Source organism: Xiphophorus couchianus, chromosome 5 (genome assembly GCF_001444195.1).
Source record: "Xiphophorus couchianus chromosome 5, X_couchianus-1.0, whole genome shotgun sequence".
In the NCBI taxonomy this organism is placed as follows: Eukaryota; Metazoa; Chordata; class Actinopteri; order Cyprinodontiformes; family Poeciliidae; genus Xiphophorus; species Xiphophorus couchianus.
This window is the reverse complement of record NC_040232.1, coordinates 28,188,553-28,206,020: the sequence shown is the minus strand read 5'-3', so window position 1 is coordinate 28,206,020 and position 17,468 is coordinate 28,188,553. Positions and strand designations below refer to the sequence as shown.

At 38.2% G+C, this 17,468-nt stretch overlaps 2 protein-coding genes across 3 annotated transcripts; both read right to left on the bottom strand.

The window, feature by feature from the left end:
- Nucleotides 1–122: 122 nt before the first annotated feature.
- Nucleotides 123–9,329, bottom strand: LOC114144533 (mpv17-like protein). The gene is made up of 4 exons (XM_028017461.1): nt 8,684–9,329; nt 5,267–5,337; nt 4,432–4,461; nt 123–2,912 (listed from the first exon to the last, which is right to left on the bottom strand). Exons 1-4 carry the CDS (start codon nt 8,985–8,987, stop codon nt 2,685–2,687), a joined length of 633 nt encoding a protein of 210 aa, XP_027873262.1. The 5' UTR covers nt 8,988–9,329; the 3' UTR covers nt 123–2,684.
- An 846-nt stretch (nt 9,330–10,175) lies between these two features.
- Nucleotides 10,176–17,263, bottom strand: ntan1 (N-terminal asparagine amidase). 2 transcript variants are annotated; one of them, XM_028017460.1, is made up of 10 exons: nt 17,053–17,263; nt 15,534–15,636; nt 14,908–14,973; nt 14,717–14,825; nt 14,563–14,636; nt 14,422–14,475; nt 14,290–14,343; nt 14,105–14,202; nt 13,341–13,454; nt 10,176–13,226 (listed from the first exon to the last, which is right to left on the bottom strand). In XM_028017460.1, exons 1-10 carry the CDS (start codon nt 17,131–17,133, stop codon nt 13,056–13,058), a joined length of 924 nt encoding a protein of 307 aa, XP_027873261.1. In that variant the 5' UTR covers nt 17,134–17,263; the 3' UTR covers nt 10,176–13,055. The 2 variants fall into 2 exon arrangements, with proteins under 2 accessions (XP_027873261.1, XP_027873260.1); XM_028017459.1 differs by having other exon boundaries at nt 14,290–14,475.
- Between the last annotated feature and the right edge of the window lie 205 nt (nt 17,264–17,468).

Here is a 17,468-nt window from a genome sequence, read left to right as displayed (position 1 = left end):
AATGTCTTAGTCTGGGCTAATGTATTATTTATAAATAATTTCATTCAGACTGTAATCCATTTAGGTATAAACTTTTTAAGTGTAATATATCTCTATAGAAACCCAATGAAAAACACACAGAGTCAAAATAAAGTTTATTTTTATTAACTTCATAGTATTATCTTTTATAATTAGTGCAACAAATGCAAGACAATATCAATTACTTTTAAATATTCAAAAGCACCAATCTGTTCTCACACCCAAAAAGTCAGAAATATCTGACTGTGCAAACCAAATATTATAAAATGACCCAGCAGAAACAAAGGGAATATTCAATTACATTTCATATCCAGTGTAGCAAATCACCATACAAATATTTACTTAAGCAAATATTAGGGGGGTCGGGGAGGATCACATCATATTACACAAATAATACATCCATAATTCCAAGGATGCAGTTTAAACATAAATAGGAAAAAACTGCTGTAGTGCTGAATTTATTTTCCAACAATCTCCAAGTTATGCTCTTATATTGATGTAAAATTAATTTAACTCAGTTGTGTGAGATACATGAAATGTTACAAGCAGAACTGCACACTCACATCTTCTCTGCACTATAAAAACAGAAGTGAATATTTTTCTGTCATCCACATAGAAATAGGAACTGAAATCAAGTCTGTCACAATAGAAAATAAGATTAGGATCTAAAGTACTGTCTCTTTAAAACAAAGGTAGGAACGCCTAACGCATTAACAATGCAGTCATCAACATTTGATGGTTGATGACTGCATTGAAGACATAATATGGAAGAATGCAAATAAAACAGACGAAAACAGTATTGCATTCATCTGAAGAGGAAGAAGAAGAGGAGGTGGCCAGTATATAGATATTCAAGTAAATGTTTTAAATCAGATGAAAACGAATCTCAGATTGCCCCAGTAGAAAGTTAGTAGCTGTAGTGTTGCAATCTTTTCTTGAGCTGGTAAGAGCAGAAAGCAATAAAAACAGACTTCCCTTGTTTAAAAAGCACCTGCTGATACAACCAAGCATAAAGCATGACAAAATAAAAACAAAGTAGGCAGCCTTTCTCTGCTCGTCTTTGACATTCACTCTCTTGGCACAATTCAAGCCATGGCAAGCTTTGACATAATAAATGTGATCATCCCTTTTTAAAATACAGAATTTAAACCTTCTGAGTGTAGAAGGTTCCAGTATAAGCTTCACATGAATCAACAGAACAGTATCAAATTAACTCAATGTCTGTATTGGGCAACTCAGGAGAGCCCATTCAGCTCCTTCAGACTAGCGGCAGCAGCAATTAGCAAACACCTGGCGGAACTGCGTGGCTGCTGAGCTCATCACACAAATGATTTCTCAGTGAAATGCTGCTGAGAATGGTTGTAAACAGCATAATGGAGAAGCGTTGTTGTAATAATGTGCTGAAAGTGGAGTGTCGGAAAGAGTAGGAGTTTCTTAAAGAGGCAGAGATGCAATTTCAAGGCATCACATTGCAAAGTCAAATTTCTTTTCAGCTATGTTTGATATATAAAGCATTTTTATAAAAATAAACAGTTACTTGACTGTAAAATGGCAGCATGTGCCTGGAAAATACACAATTCTGCCACTTGAAGATTTCACTGCATAAAAACCATGAGGAAGTCTGTGGGGATGCTTCGGAAAATGTTAGTCAAGAAAAACAGCACAATAAATAAAAATTGTATGGAAAAGCCAACAAGGAGCAAATGCTGACAGCTGCATGTCAAACTTGTTCAGATTTACTGTCTGCTTTACTTGGACCAGAAGATCCTGAGATGAACCAAAGAAGAAATGAAACCACAACAAATCTCAAAGTCAAAGGAAATATGAAATAAAAAGTAAGCCCCTACCACTGTGCATATTAAACTGTGATTCCCAGAGACATTAATGAGCACCCTCTGAAACTCTGCCTCAGCTGCAAGCCTCAATGCCAGACATGTTAGCATAATGTGGTAAAAGCCACCACAGCCCAACCTTTTCTTGGAATGTGCTGCTGTTGCTCTGAATACAGGAACTATAAATTACTGGAAGGGAAATTAAACTGATGCGACTGATGCCCATTTTGAAATTTCCCCACATTTGAATTATAAACATAAAAACAGATTTCCTAACTGACCCGGTTGATGTACCACAGTGTGAACTGAAACCCCAACAGATCACAGAAGCAAAGCTGATAAACACTGGCTGTAATCTCCTTTGTTTTAAGATATTGAAAATTTTGATCAAATCAATTAGATCCCACTCTGCAATGTGGAAATTATGTCTTGTTGCACATTGGGTTTTATCATTAAAAACTGAAGACATGCTCATGAGTATTTTCAGCATTTTTAGATTACTTAGGCTAAGCACTGGGTGGAAGTACAACACAATAACCGGTGCTAACCTGGTTAAATAAAACCCAAAAACATGCTGACAGGTCAGCATAATGCACAGTAAGACTAGATCATATTTTTTGACTTGCTGTATTTCTATTACTGTGCTTTATGAACACTTTCAACTGGCTGGTGGAGGTTTGCAGCATCAGGGAGACCTCGGTTTACGGGTCTGGCAGTGTTTTTGAAAACAATGAGACAGTAGAAACAGGACTGAAATGCTGTCCTTTGGACCTGATGAATCCAGTTTTTATCCTCCATTATCGCCTCCTGACAAAACAACTTTCAGTACTCCTATTATGCAGGCCTGGATGCTGCCGTTTCCTCCACCTTTTGCTTCGACTCTATTTCGTCTTTGGCAGGTTCAGCTGCCTCCTCTTTCGGGGGGAACATCCATGCCAGAGCAGCTCCGGCTGTGCCGTCCCCAGTCTGACGCGAGAAGCAGAGGAAGGTGGCCCAGACGAAGGCGCAGCAGCCGGTGAAGGTGGTCCGCACGTACAGAGGCACCAGGGCGAAGTTCAGAAACTTGGAGAAACAGACACCTCTTAATATATGAAAGGCACAGTTGCTATGATTAAAACTCAATAGACGAGAAGTCGCAGAAAGGACCAGCTATAAGTATCATACAGTAGAGCTGCTGGTTTCAGCAAACAAGGGTAGGCACTTATTATTCTATTTTTATGTATTAGTCTGCATACACATACACATTTTCATTTTGATCATTTATTCTGACTTTATTTTAGCATCAACATCTAGTAAATAGCTTGTTAATTCTAAGTAATGCCCTGTGTATGACTATGACATTTTTAATAGTTCTACATATTTTATATTTCTAAAGTCCTTGAACTTGTTTTTAGAAATACCGTTTTACCGTAACTGATACAAAATACATGGGAACAAGTTTATCCTGAGGCTCTTTGTCCACCTGGTGTTAATCTGCTTCTTGGGTAATCTGCTAAGAAGGAGGAAGCGTTAAATACTTGTGTGAAAGTGTCCAGCACGCTTTCGGGTCCAATCACTCAGGCCACATTGATCCAGAGGACACGTCTCCTGACCTGTTATACTATCCCTTCAGTGCGCAACACTAAAGGTATAGTATAACAACCTGACATTAAAAAAAAAAACTAAATATGAAAGAAGTGATTTAGGATTTATGAAAAGCTTCTGGCTATGCTGAGAATATGAATATTTTGTGAATATGAATATATTGTGGCGACATGCAGCAGTGCTTGTGCTCCTGTCGTGTGCCGATGAGTGCAGCTCTGCTGTTAGCTGGAGGTCAGCTGGTTTCTATTATGGATTTTACCAATATTTGGACACCACTCCGGACAATAAGTGGACTTTTGAGGTTAACACTGATGTCATCTGTGAGAATGCCAACATGAGAAAGAAAATTAATGGGTTTTTGATGTTGGATTCAATAAAACAAATGTTTTTATTTTTGAACAGTTGATAGTTGAATTACAGACTTAATCGCAATCATCTTCTCAGCGTCACTGTGTACATTATTGAAATCACTATTTATTAAGCTTTCATATCTAAAAGGCAGTGCATTACCATTTTGCTTGTCAGTAATATGACTGGCCACTTGGAGGAACTTTTAATGTTCGCACAACTGAGAGATTTCATAAAGCAAAGGAAGAATGACGGGAAACTATGGCGATGAAAAAAAAGGAGAATAGTGAGGAAAATTGAGTCTAATTACAACTCATTGTTATTGCAGAAATAGTATTGGAATATCATGTTTTCCTAATACATTCCTAAATACATCTGTATTTGTATAAATATTTGCACACTTCCTTTATCCACTGCTAACAGCTGAGGTAGAAAGGTTACATGTTCATTTATAAATAGAGCAGGTAACTGAGACTCAGCCAGATATGCAGACCAATGTTAACCATCACCTTGCATTCTTGGATCAACAATAATGCATGTAAATTACAAATTAAAGGGTAAAAAGATCCTTTTTCTTGATGGACGTTGGATTTCAGATTTTCCCCCTTACACCAATACAGACAGTCGCGCAAAATATGTTAATAATTACCTGCATGAACGGCCAGAACATCAACCCAGTCTGAAAAAACGAGAAACAGAAATCAGAAAACAGAAGCTTTGTTTGCTTACTAGCAAACAAAGAAGCAAAGCTATTTTATTTCACCTGCAGAGATTCTTACAATCAAAAAATTGAATGCGTTTTAATATTCTAACAAGCAAAAACAAATAATTTCTCTGGTTTACACTTAGAAATTCTGTACTTCTCTACCTCTGCAACTGGAAGAGTTAGAACGGATCCAATAAAAATCACCAGCAGAGGTACAATTATAGAAAACCCAGTGACGTTTGGTTACTCAATCCTGTGAATCGTGTTGAACAGGAACTCTTTGACATGTGGAGAAGCTGTGGAATGAATAGCCAAGCTTGTGGCTGAACCGGTCTTTAACCTCAGCTCCAAACGTTTCATAGCTCTATGTGCTGTTCATTCATACCTTGAAATCTCAGGAGCCCAAAATTATAAAGAAGACAGGCTTTACCACTAGTGCTTTATTGTTTTTTTAAAAATTGTTTTACTTCATTAGAGGCCCATCTGTGGACATGCAGTGCAAATGAGCTAAATCTATAAATGTTATAGCGTTCAGTATTTGTTTATACTTAACACTTATCCCCGTGCAAATACACATTAAGAAAAGAAGAACGAAATAGGTGACCTCCTAACAGATACAAGAAGTAGCAGAAACCTGCTTTTTTCACAGGGTAATATAAAATTTCACTCCTTATCTTTTGTGGGAGTAATCTGCAGAAAAACAGAGTATGTTTATATTTTTACTTTTATTTCCATCTTGGACAGAAAGAAAAATCTGTGCTTTTGAGAGCCGACCCACCTTATAAGTGTTCAGGAATTTTTCCCTCCAGTCTTCCAGGATGTCTTCTTTGCCCTCCAAAAAACTGACACCTGATTGGAGCAGAAGATACCGCACAAAAATGATTTACAGTGACCATGGAAGAGACCATTATAAGCACTGCTAAAAAGCAATAAGTCTCTGGTTGTCATGAATTGGTGCGGTGGATGTGGTGAGGCAGACGCAGCAGACCCAGGATGAGGTAAAGATGGTAATTTTAGTACTGAATAATGTTCAAAAACAGCCCACAAAGATTCTGGCGGCACGGCTGAGCGGAAACCAGGGCTCACACCGGTAGCAACAGAATGATAGCGTGGCAAATGAACAGGCAGACAGAAATCACACAACAAGCGACGAGGACCCGACAGAGACGCAGACACACAGGTGGCATTAAATACATGGGAGGGTAATCACAGAAACGAGACACACCTGGGAACAATCAAGGGGAGGACAGGACAACGAAGAGACTCAAGGACACAGAAAACTCTAAATAAACACAGAAAAACACAGATCCTGACACTGGTAAAAAAAAAAAAAAAATTAAATAAAAAAGCACTTCATAACCAAACTTGTGTTATTTAAACAGAATGAGCAACATTCTCATAAACCTTTTTTTTCATTAACAACAGCAAAAGCAAATATGTTGGTTTCCTGAAAAAGATGCAGATTTTTTGTCTTGGCTGGGATCACTAAGAACTTAGATAACTTTTAATAGCTGGGATTAGTTGTACAAAATAATACATATGGGCACAAAGAAAAGCATGGCACTGTACATTTAAGCTTTTGATGGTTTCAAAGTTTCCAAAATCCACAGGTTTGGTTTACAACTTTGTGTTCGATTCAGTTCGCCTCCTTTCTTTCCACTAATTTCTCAATCATCCATCATCCATCAACCACAGATAATCTTAGATTTATAGTCTCAAATATCAGTCGTCTGCAACAGACTGGAGACCTGTCCAGGGTGTACCCTGCCTCTCGCCCGGAACGTTAGCTGGAGATAGACACCAGTCAGGGGGTCAAGAGGAGCACACCTCCTGACCCCCTTAAGGGACAAGAATGTTAGAAAATGAATGGATGGATGGATGAATGGATGGATGGATGGATGGATGGATGGATGGATGGATGGATGGATGGATGAATATCAGTCCTTATCAAGGGTTTGTCATGTTCACAGGTAAAAACTGAAGCCATTACGCAGCTTGTCATTAATTACACCTTTCAGGCAATCTGGGTAAACATTGCTGCTTCTGAAATAATATGAAAAAATAAATGCTACATTTCTTGCTCAGCAGAAGTTACTAGCTTACCAAAAAAAAAGCATTTTATTGCCAAACATGTTGGCATATATCAGGGGTGGGCAATCCTGGTCCTCGAGGGCCGGTGTCCTGCAACTCTTGCAAGTCTCCCTGGTCCAACACACTTGAATCCAGCAGCTGAATCACCTCCCAAGTGCAGTCAGGTTCTCCAGAGTCCTGCTAATGACCTCATTATTTGACTCAGGTGTGTTGAAGTGGAGATGCATCTAAAAGTTGCAGGAGTCCGGCCCTCGAGGCCTGGAGTTGCCCACCCCTGGCATATATGATAGGATTTTTTTTCTTGTTGATCTAATTCTCTCCAGTGCTTATACTTTATTCCCAACTTAATCAACAAAAAATAGCACAAGTAGGTTGTTTTATCCATATAGCAGACTTCACAGTTCGGCTAAATAGATGCGCAGGATATAAACATGTTCTTACAACGCAGCTACTTACACAACAATCATAATATATATTTGGAACATGTCTTCTGTAAATTTAAGATGTTTAGCAGAGGTGCATAAATGCACAGTTGTTATTCTCGATGGAGAAGATAAGAGGGGAGAAAACACAGCCCTGAGGAACACCTGGATGCAGATTTTCCCTGGTCTCTTTAGCTGTTGTCTGTCTTTAAAAAAGTTCTTAATCCAATTGTAGACAGTAAACTTATTTAAAAACTATATTTTAAGCACATTTATTTCTCATAGGGGATCTGTTCATATCTTACTGGCAGGTGATGCAGCCCCAACTTAACAGAATCCTTCCATGACGTTCCCTGGTAAGCAAATTGGATATTGTTCACTGGCACGCCATCTCTAGTCTCTCAAAGGATTTTATGATTACAGATGGTGCAAGAATAAGTCTGTAATCATTTAGTTCAGTGAGAATGGGTTTCATATAGAAACAAAATGATCTTTTGAAGATCTTGGTGAAGACAGAACAAGTTGACATGCTTTCTCTGTTTCGAAAATGTTAAATACCATTTCAGCTGATCCTCAATGGAAACTTGTTGCAAGAAGGAAAGCAGCTGAGGGTTAGAGGGTGTAAGAGCAGATTCGTCAAAATAACTCAATAACCGTTTTAAGACCTCAGCCAATTGTTGGTTGTTAGCAAGGTGAGGTTGGCGGCTTGTAGTTGGAAATGATTTTCACACCAATCATTACTCTGAAAGTAGAGTCACTGGCAGAGAACTGGATCATCAGCTTACTAGAATAGCTCTAATCTCCTTTCAGTCTGTATTTGGCCTGATTTTAAAGCTGTTTCTGTTTTGTGGTGTTATTATGTGCTAGGTGGGAGCTGATTGGGTTAGCGATAAGGTTAAAAAAAATTACTGCAATATATTTTGCTGTATTGAACGGTTTTGATAATTGTAACAATACAACTTCGAATCGTAACTGTTTAATATGTACTAGAAAAAATACATTCAAATAACTTGTAAGACAATAATAACCAATGACATTTATTTCTTAAAAAGTTAAAATGAACTAAGCACTTAACTCCCTTAATTCCTCCCTCTGCGCTGCCTTTTTTTAGCAGTGTCTGTTATTAAATATTAAAGTCTGTCTTTATAATTGTTGACTTTTTCGGTTTCTCAGCCAATTATTCAAATTATTTGTTGACCTCCACTACCTAGTAGAGGACACAGATGTTCTCAAATAAATGTAACAGTTTAAGCAAAACCATCTCCATGTCCTCCCACTAACCTAGGAACCCAGCATCAGCTGCAAGACTGTTTCACTTTTTACTCCATTTCTAAATATCTTTGTAAGCACCAGCAACAGTTGGCATAAAGAAACTATAAACTAATGCCAGAAATGGAAAGAAGCAAAACAAAACAAAGATAGAAGATCCCCAGATGTATACGTCTAAAACATGTAATAAAAGGGACAATTATGGTTCTCCAGTCTTCAAAAAGGGTAGTTAAGATTAATTTCTAATTAATCTTAGCGCTGAGATAGTTTGACCTGACCTCTGTAGGACTATGTACCAATGGGACACATGAGAAGATCACGATGTCCTATGCTTAAGTTACAAATCGACAGATATGTTTATGTTTCAACTATTAACAGCACAGTGTTTTCAGTGTGGTGATGCGTTCACTGACCCGTGTAGAAGACGCTGGTGGCTAGGGGCGCTGCCGTCGTCTGGTCCAAGAGCAGCTTCTTCATTACCATCCCGGCGGAGTTCCCCGGAAACCTGCGCTCCAGCAAACGCATCCAGAAGAAATTGAAATTCCCGTGAAAACTGAACGCCACCGCAGCGACGTTGCGCGTGTGTCTCCAGTCCATCTGGTCCCTGGCGGAGAACCACTGATGGACCAGGTCTCCCCCGGCGAACAGGCAGCCGTACAGTGTGACATTCGTGACCCACGGAAAGCGGCGGACATGCCTCAGAAACGCCTGGAGCATAATTCAGTCTGCGCCCAACATGAAGGAGAGCAGAAGACGTTGTTGTCCCGGGCTGGGAGTTCACTAAATCATGATGTTAAACCATCGTTCCCTTTTTCTCTGGAGGATCGTTAACACACACAGCTGTACGCTTCCTTTTAGGTATCAACAAATTACATTTATAAATAAAATAAAATAAAAAAATAGTGTTTGTCTCTGACAGTGAAGGTTGTAAATCTGTAAAAAATCTACACAGTGTAACCTACTTGCTTGTCAAACTCCTTCCAGCATAGAGAGAGGGAGCGTCAGTCCTCCACCGGCTGCGGTCGACTCCTACTGCGTATTTTTCTTACGTAAAAAAATACCCACGTAAAAAAATGAATGGGTGGAGTAGTACTAAGAGTACAGTCAGTCAGCTATACTCGGATGGGCTAAACGTGCCATAATCCAGTAAATACTTCGGTAAATATACATATGGTAATTAAATTGAAGTTGCCAAAAAAATACAATAAAATGGAGAATACACTTCTATAGTGTTTATTATTATAAATAGAAGTAAAAATATAAATATTTCAATTCAATCGCATAAATAAGTTTCCATCATGAATTCCAATTTACCAGAGATGAGCTGGGATCTATGCGCTGCAGGTTAAATACACCAAGAAATAAAATGTTTTTTAAACAATTATTTTTTTACTGTTCATTAGATGCATTAAGACAAAGGATGCCTGTAATTTCTGGCATGAACAATTGTAGCTAAATATTTGACTCCACTGGGTATAAATACCATGTGAATGTCTAGCCGTCATCGTATTATTCAGAAAGGAAATTGGTTTGTTTCCCCAGTTTGTCGTCCCAGACACGACAGTGTTAAAGGAAAAAAGTGTCTCAAATGAAAAACACACCAACCAGCAGAACGCGCTTTGATCCACCTTTTTGTTGTTTGAACTAAATCTAGGGTGGAAACATAAGCGCTGTTACGCTTGTAATTTCATAATTTTCAGTTGGATGCAAAACCATTACCCCATCAAAGAATGAGTAGAATTTGTGCCCCTCTTTTTGGTAATGTAGTCCATAGAAAACACAAATTAAAAACGGCTGAGCGAAACTCAGAAAAACTGGAAACCGCTATCGACCAGGAAACGCTGGATCGGGGCGTCTTAGGTTGCAGTGTGCTTGAAGCAGCTTGCAAGGACTAGAAGGAAACAGTTTATCAGAAGGCCATATGCTCAGATTTTTTACTACACTATGCCATAATTCCTACCATTACTCGCAGAGGATTTTGATTGACATAAACACATACACTTTTGAAAAGAAACATTCATATAAAGTGTGACATGGTCAAGAGCGAAGGATAAATAAACATAAAAGACAACTCTATTTTTGAAGGTACATTTCCACAGATAAAAAAACATTCAACAAACTGACCACTTCCTCTACAATTTATGCACTTTAGAACAGTACAGATATTTGTTTTGAGTCTGTAAATACAGAAAGGTTTTAAATGGGGGCTGAACAGTGGTAGCACTGCACAGCAAGAAGGTCCTGGGTTCGATTCCCGGCCCGGGGTCTTTCTGCATGGAGTTTGCATGTTTTCCCGCTGCATGAATGGGTTCTCACTGGGTATGCTGGCTTCCTCCCACAAAAGCATGACTGTCAGGTAAATTGGTCTCTCTAAATTCTCCCTAGGTGTGAGTGTGTGTGTGCATTGTTGTGTGTCCTGTCTGTCTCTGTGTTGCCCTAAGACAGACTGGCGACCTGTCCAGGGCGTACCCCGCCTCTCGCTCGGAACGTAAGCTGGAGATCGGCACCAGCAACCCTCCCGACCTCATTAGGGACAAGGGTGAACAGAAAATGGATGGATGGATGGATGGTTTTAAATGGACTTTTCCATTAAATAGAAGTTCCCCTGGCTTTCTGTAAAAGTGTTTTTACTGTGTGGTACTGTTTGTGGTAACACTTTGGTTCTCTTCAGAAATCCTGCGTGGGTAATGTTTTACTTGAAGATCGGATGTTTTGGCAGCAGAAAGAGTCAAACTCACACTCTGTTAATATAAACCAAAACTACAATTTCCACAAGTTAAACTGAAACAGTGGACACATAGGGAATATAGTATGGAAAAACATGTTCTCACATAAACCCCCCCCCCCCCAAAAACATCAATATATACCCTGTGAAACAATTTAAACCCACCGACTAAACATAAACCATGAAAAGGTGGCACCAAGAAAGGTCAACTGAGTATTCATCATCAGCAGGTACAGAAGAAAATCAGTGAGGGCGCTTGTTTTTAGGAAACAGTGTGAAAAGGGCCATTTATTACTCAGTGTAGGGCTTTCATTAGAGCTGTGGTGAACCCATCCCCCCAAAAATCTTTACTTTGAAAGAAAATAAGGGCAAAGTGTCGCCTTCTTTTGGACTGCAGTGTGAAACCGGCCAACACTAAGGCAAAGTTAAACCACAAACTGGTATAGTTATGAAACCATGCACAGCAATCCAGTGGACCAATGGATACATCTTGTTACCATATGAGACTGGAGAGGTAATGTGCTGCACCTTGAAAAAGAAGCTTCCATTAATTTAGACAGACAGACCAACATAAGGTAGTGCATAACTATAATGTTGAAATGTTGAAGGAAAATGAAAATATCCCATTCTCCTTAACCAATAAAAACCTCAAAAGTGTGGTAAACATATTCATACAGGTCCTAATACGCAGATACCCCCAAATAAAATACAGAGCAAGCAAATATATTCACAAGTCACATAATCATCAATACATTCCTCCTAGGGCTGGACGATGAATACATTTTATCGATCAATCTAAATTTGGGTTTTTGAAGATTTCATTTTTGGGCAAAATTAAATCTTCAACAATTTATTCCTTGGGTTTCTATAGTTCAGAATGATGTCAGCAGACCCAAGGCCGGCCATCTTGCTGGACAGGTTTTACAGCTTCTGTTTGTGTACGAGGTTATACTCTGGTATAAGTTTATAGATAAGAAAATACCTCATCTTTTAACACACCAGCATCAAATTATTATCAACAACAGGACTTTGAAACAATTGTGCAAACGACTGTCTATTCTGAAGAAAAAACCGACATGGATTTAGGTAGCCAACTAACTCTTTAGGAGCTTATATCTCATAAAAACAACTTTTTATTGCAATTTTAAGACGTTCTTCTAGTAAAATTTGTCTTTATTCTGCTAATATTATGACTATATTCTCGCAATTAAACAATTTTTAAAATTGTGTTGCCTGGCCCTAATACACCCTCGCACAACTCACAAAAAGAATGACAAAAGCCACTTTTTGAAAATATTTTCTCTTTTTTCTTTTAAAGAAAAGAAAGCAAGAAAAAAACAATATCGGATCTGGAATGACGAAATCTGAGATTTAATTTTGAAGTCATATCGCCCAGCCCTAATTCCTCGTATGAGTAAATATAAATTTGTTTAAATCGAGCTATTCTGTGAAGGCCTCAGAGGTTTGCTAGTGTGCGTTAGTGAACAAACAGCATTGTGAAAACCAGGGCCCCCCAGAAAACAGGTCAGGTGTGTAAAAGCTTAAATCATAACTGTTAACCGGTCAAGACATTAGCATTCAATCTAAACCAGACATACCAAAGTAAGTCCTCAGGGTCCGGTATTCTGCAAGTTCTAGGTCTTTCCGTGGTTCAACACAACTCCTCCAGAACTTTAGGAGAGTAATTTAACTATTTACACAAGCTGTGTTGGCTTAGATAATACGTAAATAATGTGTGTTGGCTTGAGCAATGGTTTAGATCAAAGTGTACTTGCGTGTTAAAATATCCCAATCAAAATCCTCAAGCTAATCTAAAAGAATCTGTAGACTTGAAAAATGATAATCACAAAAACCCTCCATCCAATCTGCAAAATGCAAATACAAAACTGGCTTTACTCAGAGGAGCTGATCGGAAATGATCCATGTGGTATGAATACATTTGCAAAGCGCTGGTCTGGGATTGGATTCTTGAGAAAATACTCTGATTGAAAAGGGGTCAGTGTTTCCATTGGAAAACAGAAAAACAGTCAAATAGCATTTAAAGGTTCAGCTGTGACTTGTTATGACTGGACAAGCCTCTCCCAGCTACCGCTCTCCGTCCAGTGGTAGAGGTGCGGCTGACCTCCCGGGAACAGGCTGTCAGAGTTTGGATGCGACAAAAGGAACTGGATGGTGGACTTAATGTGCTGGACAAAGTGCGGCGGTTCAGCAAACGGAGACGTGGACAGGTACTACAAACAGGAAAAAAATAAATAAATTATTTATATAACTCGCTATACTGTTTATTCTCCCAGTGTTGTTCTGGTCACCTTCAGAGGTTCAGTACTTCCCAGACATTATGTTACCTTTAAAATAGTGGCATCACTTTGTGACAACCAGAAGGCAATTTCCAAATCAGGACTCCACTGGCATGGTCCAACTTTAATAAGTCCATGTCTTGAGTCATAAATGTCAGTCATCTGTAAAGAAGAGATATTTTATTAAAAATCAGTGTGTAGTCTAGCTTCAGTCCCTTAAAAATGAGACTATGCGTGTAAATTTACATCATAAGGACAATAGCATTTACAGCTAAAGATGGCATTAAACAATAAACCGAAAGAAATAATAATAAAAGTATTAGGCATTTTAAACTACGTATTTATGCCCCAAGATCTTTGGTTTTGTTTTGTCATGTCACAACCACAAAATTCACTGCTTTCTGTTGGGATTTTATGCATCAGATCAACTCAAAGTAGTGCTTAAAGGCAATATGGAAGGGAATGTTTTTTGAGTTGTTTCTTTTTTTTTTTGCCTGTTTTACAAACTAACATCTGAAAATTGTAGAGTGCCTATGCATTCAGTCCACATGAGCCCATACACTGTAAATGCATATTTCAATGGTGCTACAAACACAAATACAAATCTTTTGGGACATGTCTCTACCAGCCATAGACATGTAGACACATTGACTTTTAGCTCACTCTTCTTTGCAGAGCAGCTCAAGTTCAGTCAAACTGGATTGAAACTGCCTTTGAACATTTAAATTTTTAAGTGTTGACATATACAGTATATTCTCAACTTAACTTTAGAGCTGGGCTTTGACTGGACTAGGTGGGACTTAGTTTTTTACCTCTCCTCCAGTGAAGGTCCGTGCTGACCGTAGCATCTCTGCAGGTCCTTTATGAGGGAATGAGGCAGGGAACACTTCCCCTGTTTTAACATTTACACCTAGACAGACTCAAAATTATTACCAATAACATATGACATACAGTATATGCATATTACTTGTTTCTTTGCCATACATCTGCCACTCACCTATTCCATATACTATCGGTTTATGAATTCCCTTGTCAACTACATTGTTCATCTCTACAACAGAAAGAATTGTGACTGAGAAATCAGAATGTCTAACTACAGTATTTGCAAAAGATAGAAAACATATAAAACCTGTGATGCAACATGTCTCCAGGTGAATGTGATCCTTCTGTTTCTGGAACGCTGCTATAAAGTAAAAGCAGCACATGTCAATTTGGCGATTTTGAGATTATGTCCACGAGCAACATACCATAGAGAACTTTATTAGCCTACCCAGGATGTTAAGGCTGAGTTTATGAGATCTTTTGTCATCGTCATCAAACCCTCCAACTAGATGCAGCTCAAATCTAGATGGCAGCAGAAAGTGAAACAAATGTTAATGGGAAATTGTGAACTTTGAACTCGTACTTGTGCATGTATGACGTGCCTGCCCTCATTACAGCCGTTACTCAGTGATGTGACGGCTTTCATAGTGAGCTGGACCTCAGTCCTGGTGCTGGAGCCATCGAGGTGAGACAGACAGACAGCTCCACTACCTGCCAAGTAATGAAACAATTTAGAATCCTTTAGCTTAAGGCAGATGTAACGCACAGTAGGAATCTGGTAGAAGTACAGTACCGGTGTGTCGCAGCACGACCAAGTGGCAGGTGGTAGCATCATCTGATCCAAGGATCGAAACGCAGTCTGTGAAAGATTTGACCAGAACGGATGAAACTGATTAGAGTTCAAATTGTAAAGTCACACCGACAAAAGCACTGATCTTACACCACATGGAGAGAGAGAGAAAAAAGTAGGTGTAAAATCCATCGAATGATGAAGAAATTATGAACAGCTGCCCATAACTCTTAAATGTTTTGACTCTTTAAGACCACAAACTTTAATGTATTTTATTTGGATGTAGTTTGTCGGACCAGCAAAGTAACTCATAATTATGGAGTGGCTGGCAAATAATGAATAGTTATCAAAATGCAGACTTTTTTCAGATCTGAAAAGTATGCCATGCATTTTTATTCAGCCCCTAATACTCGTGAGCCCCTAAATAAAATCCTGTGTAACCAGAACTAACATAAGTAGTAAATAGAACCCAGCTGTTTGTAATCTAATCTCAGCATAAATGTAACTAGTCTTTGTGACACAGTTTCTTTTCTCAGTAATACATGGATGTCAATTCAAAATTTAGAAGATAATTCAGGTTCTTAAATGCATGACTGTGATTTGTCATCGTGAACAGCAGGTGTACTCACTGTCTGCTGGAGTTGTCGCTGCAAACTCTCTCTGCTGAACATACAGAAGGTGCTTCGCATCTACATCAACACGTGGCTTGGAGCGAAATGCTTTTGCATTTTCCTGCAAAACAAAATTAAACTTTTGTGTTTTCCTGGATTTAACTCTAAAATAAATACAAACCAAAAGTTAGTCTAGTGACAGTAAGCATTATTTTATTTCTATGACTCAGAAATACATTTTGTAGGAGAAAAAAGTATTTCTTGAAATGCTATGTGTGTCCTACTCATAAGGTTTTATTCATATTTCATCATGGTCATATCTTAATATTTTATAATTACTTTGTATGAACAATTTTACAACTCTGAAAATTTAGGTGCAACTTATTTTTATGTCATTTATATAGACTGCAGTTTTATGAGTTCTCGAATCCCTCTTAACCATTTTTTAAAGTATGTACAGCATACAGTCAGTATCTATTTACTTGAGACATTTTTTGAATCTACAAATTACACCAAATAGAATGAATGAATAGTTGGACCTCAGAGCAGACAGTTGGGTACATTGAGCTGGGTCCCGTAGGAGTTTATTATTCCTATTAAAAGAATGTCTTCCTGAAAGTATGTATTAGTGGCATCTTTGCCATCTGGGGTTTGCTTCCTGGTTTCAGGATCTTTGTTTAATCTCTTCAACTCTTTCTCTTTTCAGTTTATTTTCTGTCAGAAACAGTTTGAAAAAAGACACTAGGCCCACAATCCTTTCATAACCAATGTCAATCAATCCATTTCCAGTATAGGTAATTGCTGCAAAGGTTAGTGCAATCAACTGTCTGCTCCCAGCAGGAATAGGTACTGCTGCAAAATCTGTGACTTTTTGCAACTGAATTTATTTCTTTAAATGGATAATATTTTGTCCCAATTGGGGTGATAAACTGAACTTAATAGTACTGTATTCTGAATAGGATGAAATTGGAATATGGTTAATGAAAATGTACTATATGATTGGATTGAATTGATTGTGTATTTCTTTATACCAGCTATATCTGTTTGCCTTGTAAAGTCCATTGAAATAACAATTGTAAATTGCTGCTAAATAAATAAATTGAACTGAACAGGATGGATTGATAAACAAATGTAACATAAAGAACTGAACAGGATGGATTGATAACAAATGTAACATAAAATGCAACCCACACAAAATGTGTACATTTCTATCGTTATTATACATTTATATCCCTTTAATGTCTTTTTTCCTTCTTCCATTTTTTAACCTACAGAATTATCCTTACCGTCCCTACCTTCCCAGACTGATAGGATCCTGCAGCACTTTCAGAGAAGTAATCATTATAATCACTTTATAAAAGACACAGTAGGTCCATATAAAAAATGGCCGGGTGCAATTAATGTTCTATTTTATGTTTAGACGTGAAACAGATACCGTAATAACAATTGTCTTACGGTGAAAGAACAGTTGTAATGTGGGAAATAAATGCCAAAAGTAACACGATCACATAAAACCAGACAGTTTCAGGAAACAAACCTGTAAATGTGGATATTTGTCGAATAATTCCGCTGTTGATCTGAAGCAATCTAATTCTCTGTTCTGAAAAAACAAAGGCATGTCCTTCCACCTGGTCCGCTTCCAAACCAGTTCGGTATTATGCTACAAGAACACCAATAACTTCGGTATCAGTATTGGTTCACTATAAAACAGAACTTCCTGAAATGATCGCAGTCTTTTTCGTTTTAAATCGGGCTTCTTTTTAAACAAAGTCTGGCATAGTCGCCACCTACTGACCGCTTATGGTTTTGCAACGCGTCTCTTTTCTTGTTCAAATATGTAAAACCAAATTTTGTTTTATAAAAAACATATCTCCAGACATAGGAACAATGATTTTTTTTATGCTGCACAGTGCACATTTGCTGCGTTTGAGCCGCAACAGACGCATACATACT

Excerpts from the sequence above, each read along its gene's own strand:
- LOC114144533 (XM_028017461.1), bottom strand. The coding sequence starts at position 8,987 with ATGCTCCAGGCGTTTCTGAGGCATGTCCGCCGCTTTCCGTGGGTCACG. Across the intron at positions 4,462-5,266 it reads AATTCCTGAACACTTATAAG|ACTGGGTTGATGTTCTGGCC; the intron begins GTGGGTCGGCTC and ends TCGTTTTTTCAG. Across the intron at positions 2,913-4,431 it reads TGTTCTGGCCGTTCATGCAG|TTTCTGAACTTCGCCCTGGT; the intron begins GTAATTATTAAC and ends TGTTTCTCCAAG.
- ntan1 (XM_028017459.1), bottom strand. The coding sequence starts at position 17,133 with ATGCCTTTGTTTTTTCAGAACAGAGAATTAGATTGCTTCAGATCAACA. Across the intron at positions 14,637-14,716 it reads AACGGCTGTAATGAGGGCAG|ATTTGAGCTGCATCTAGTTG; the intron begins GCACGTCATACA and ends GCTGCCATCTAG. Across the intron at positions 13,455-14,104 it reads GGACCTTCACTGGAGGAGAG|ATGACTGACATTTATGACTC; the intron begins GTAAAAAACTAA and ends TCTTCTTTACAG.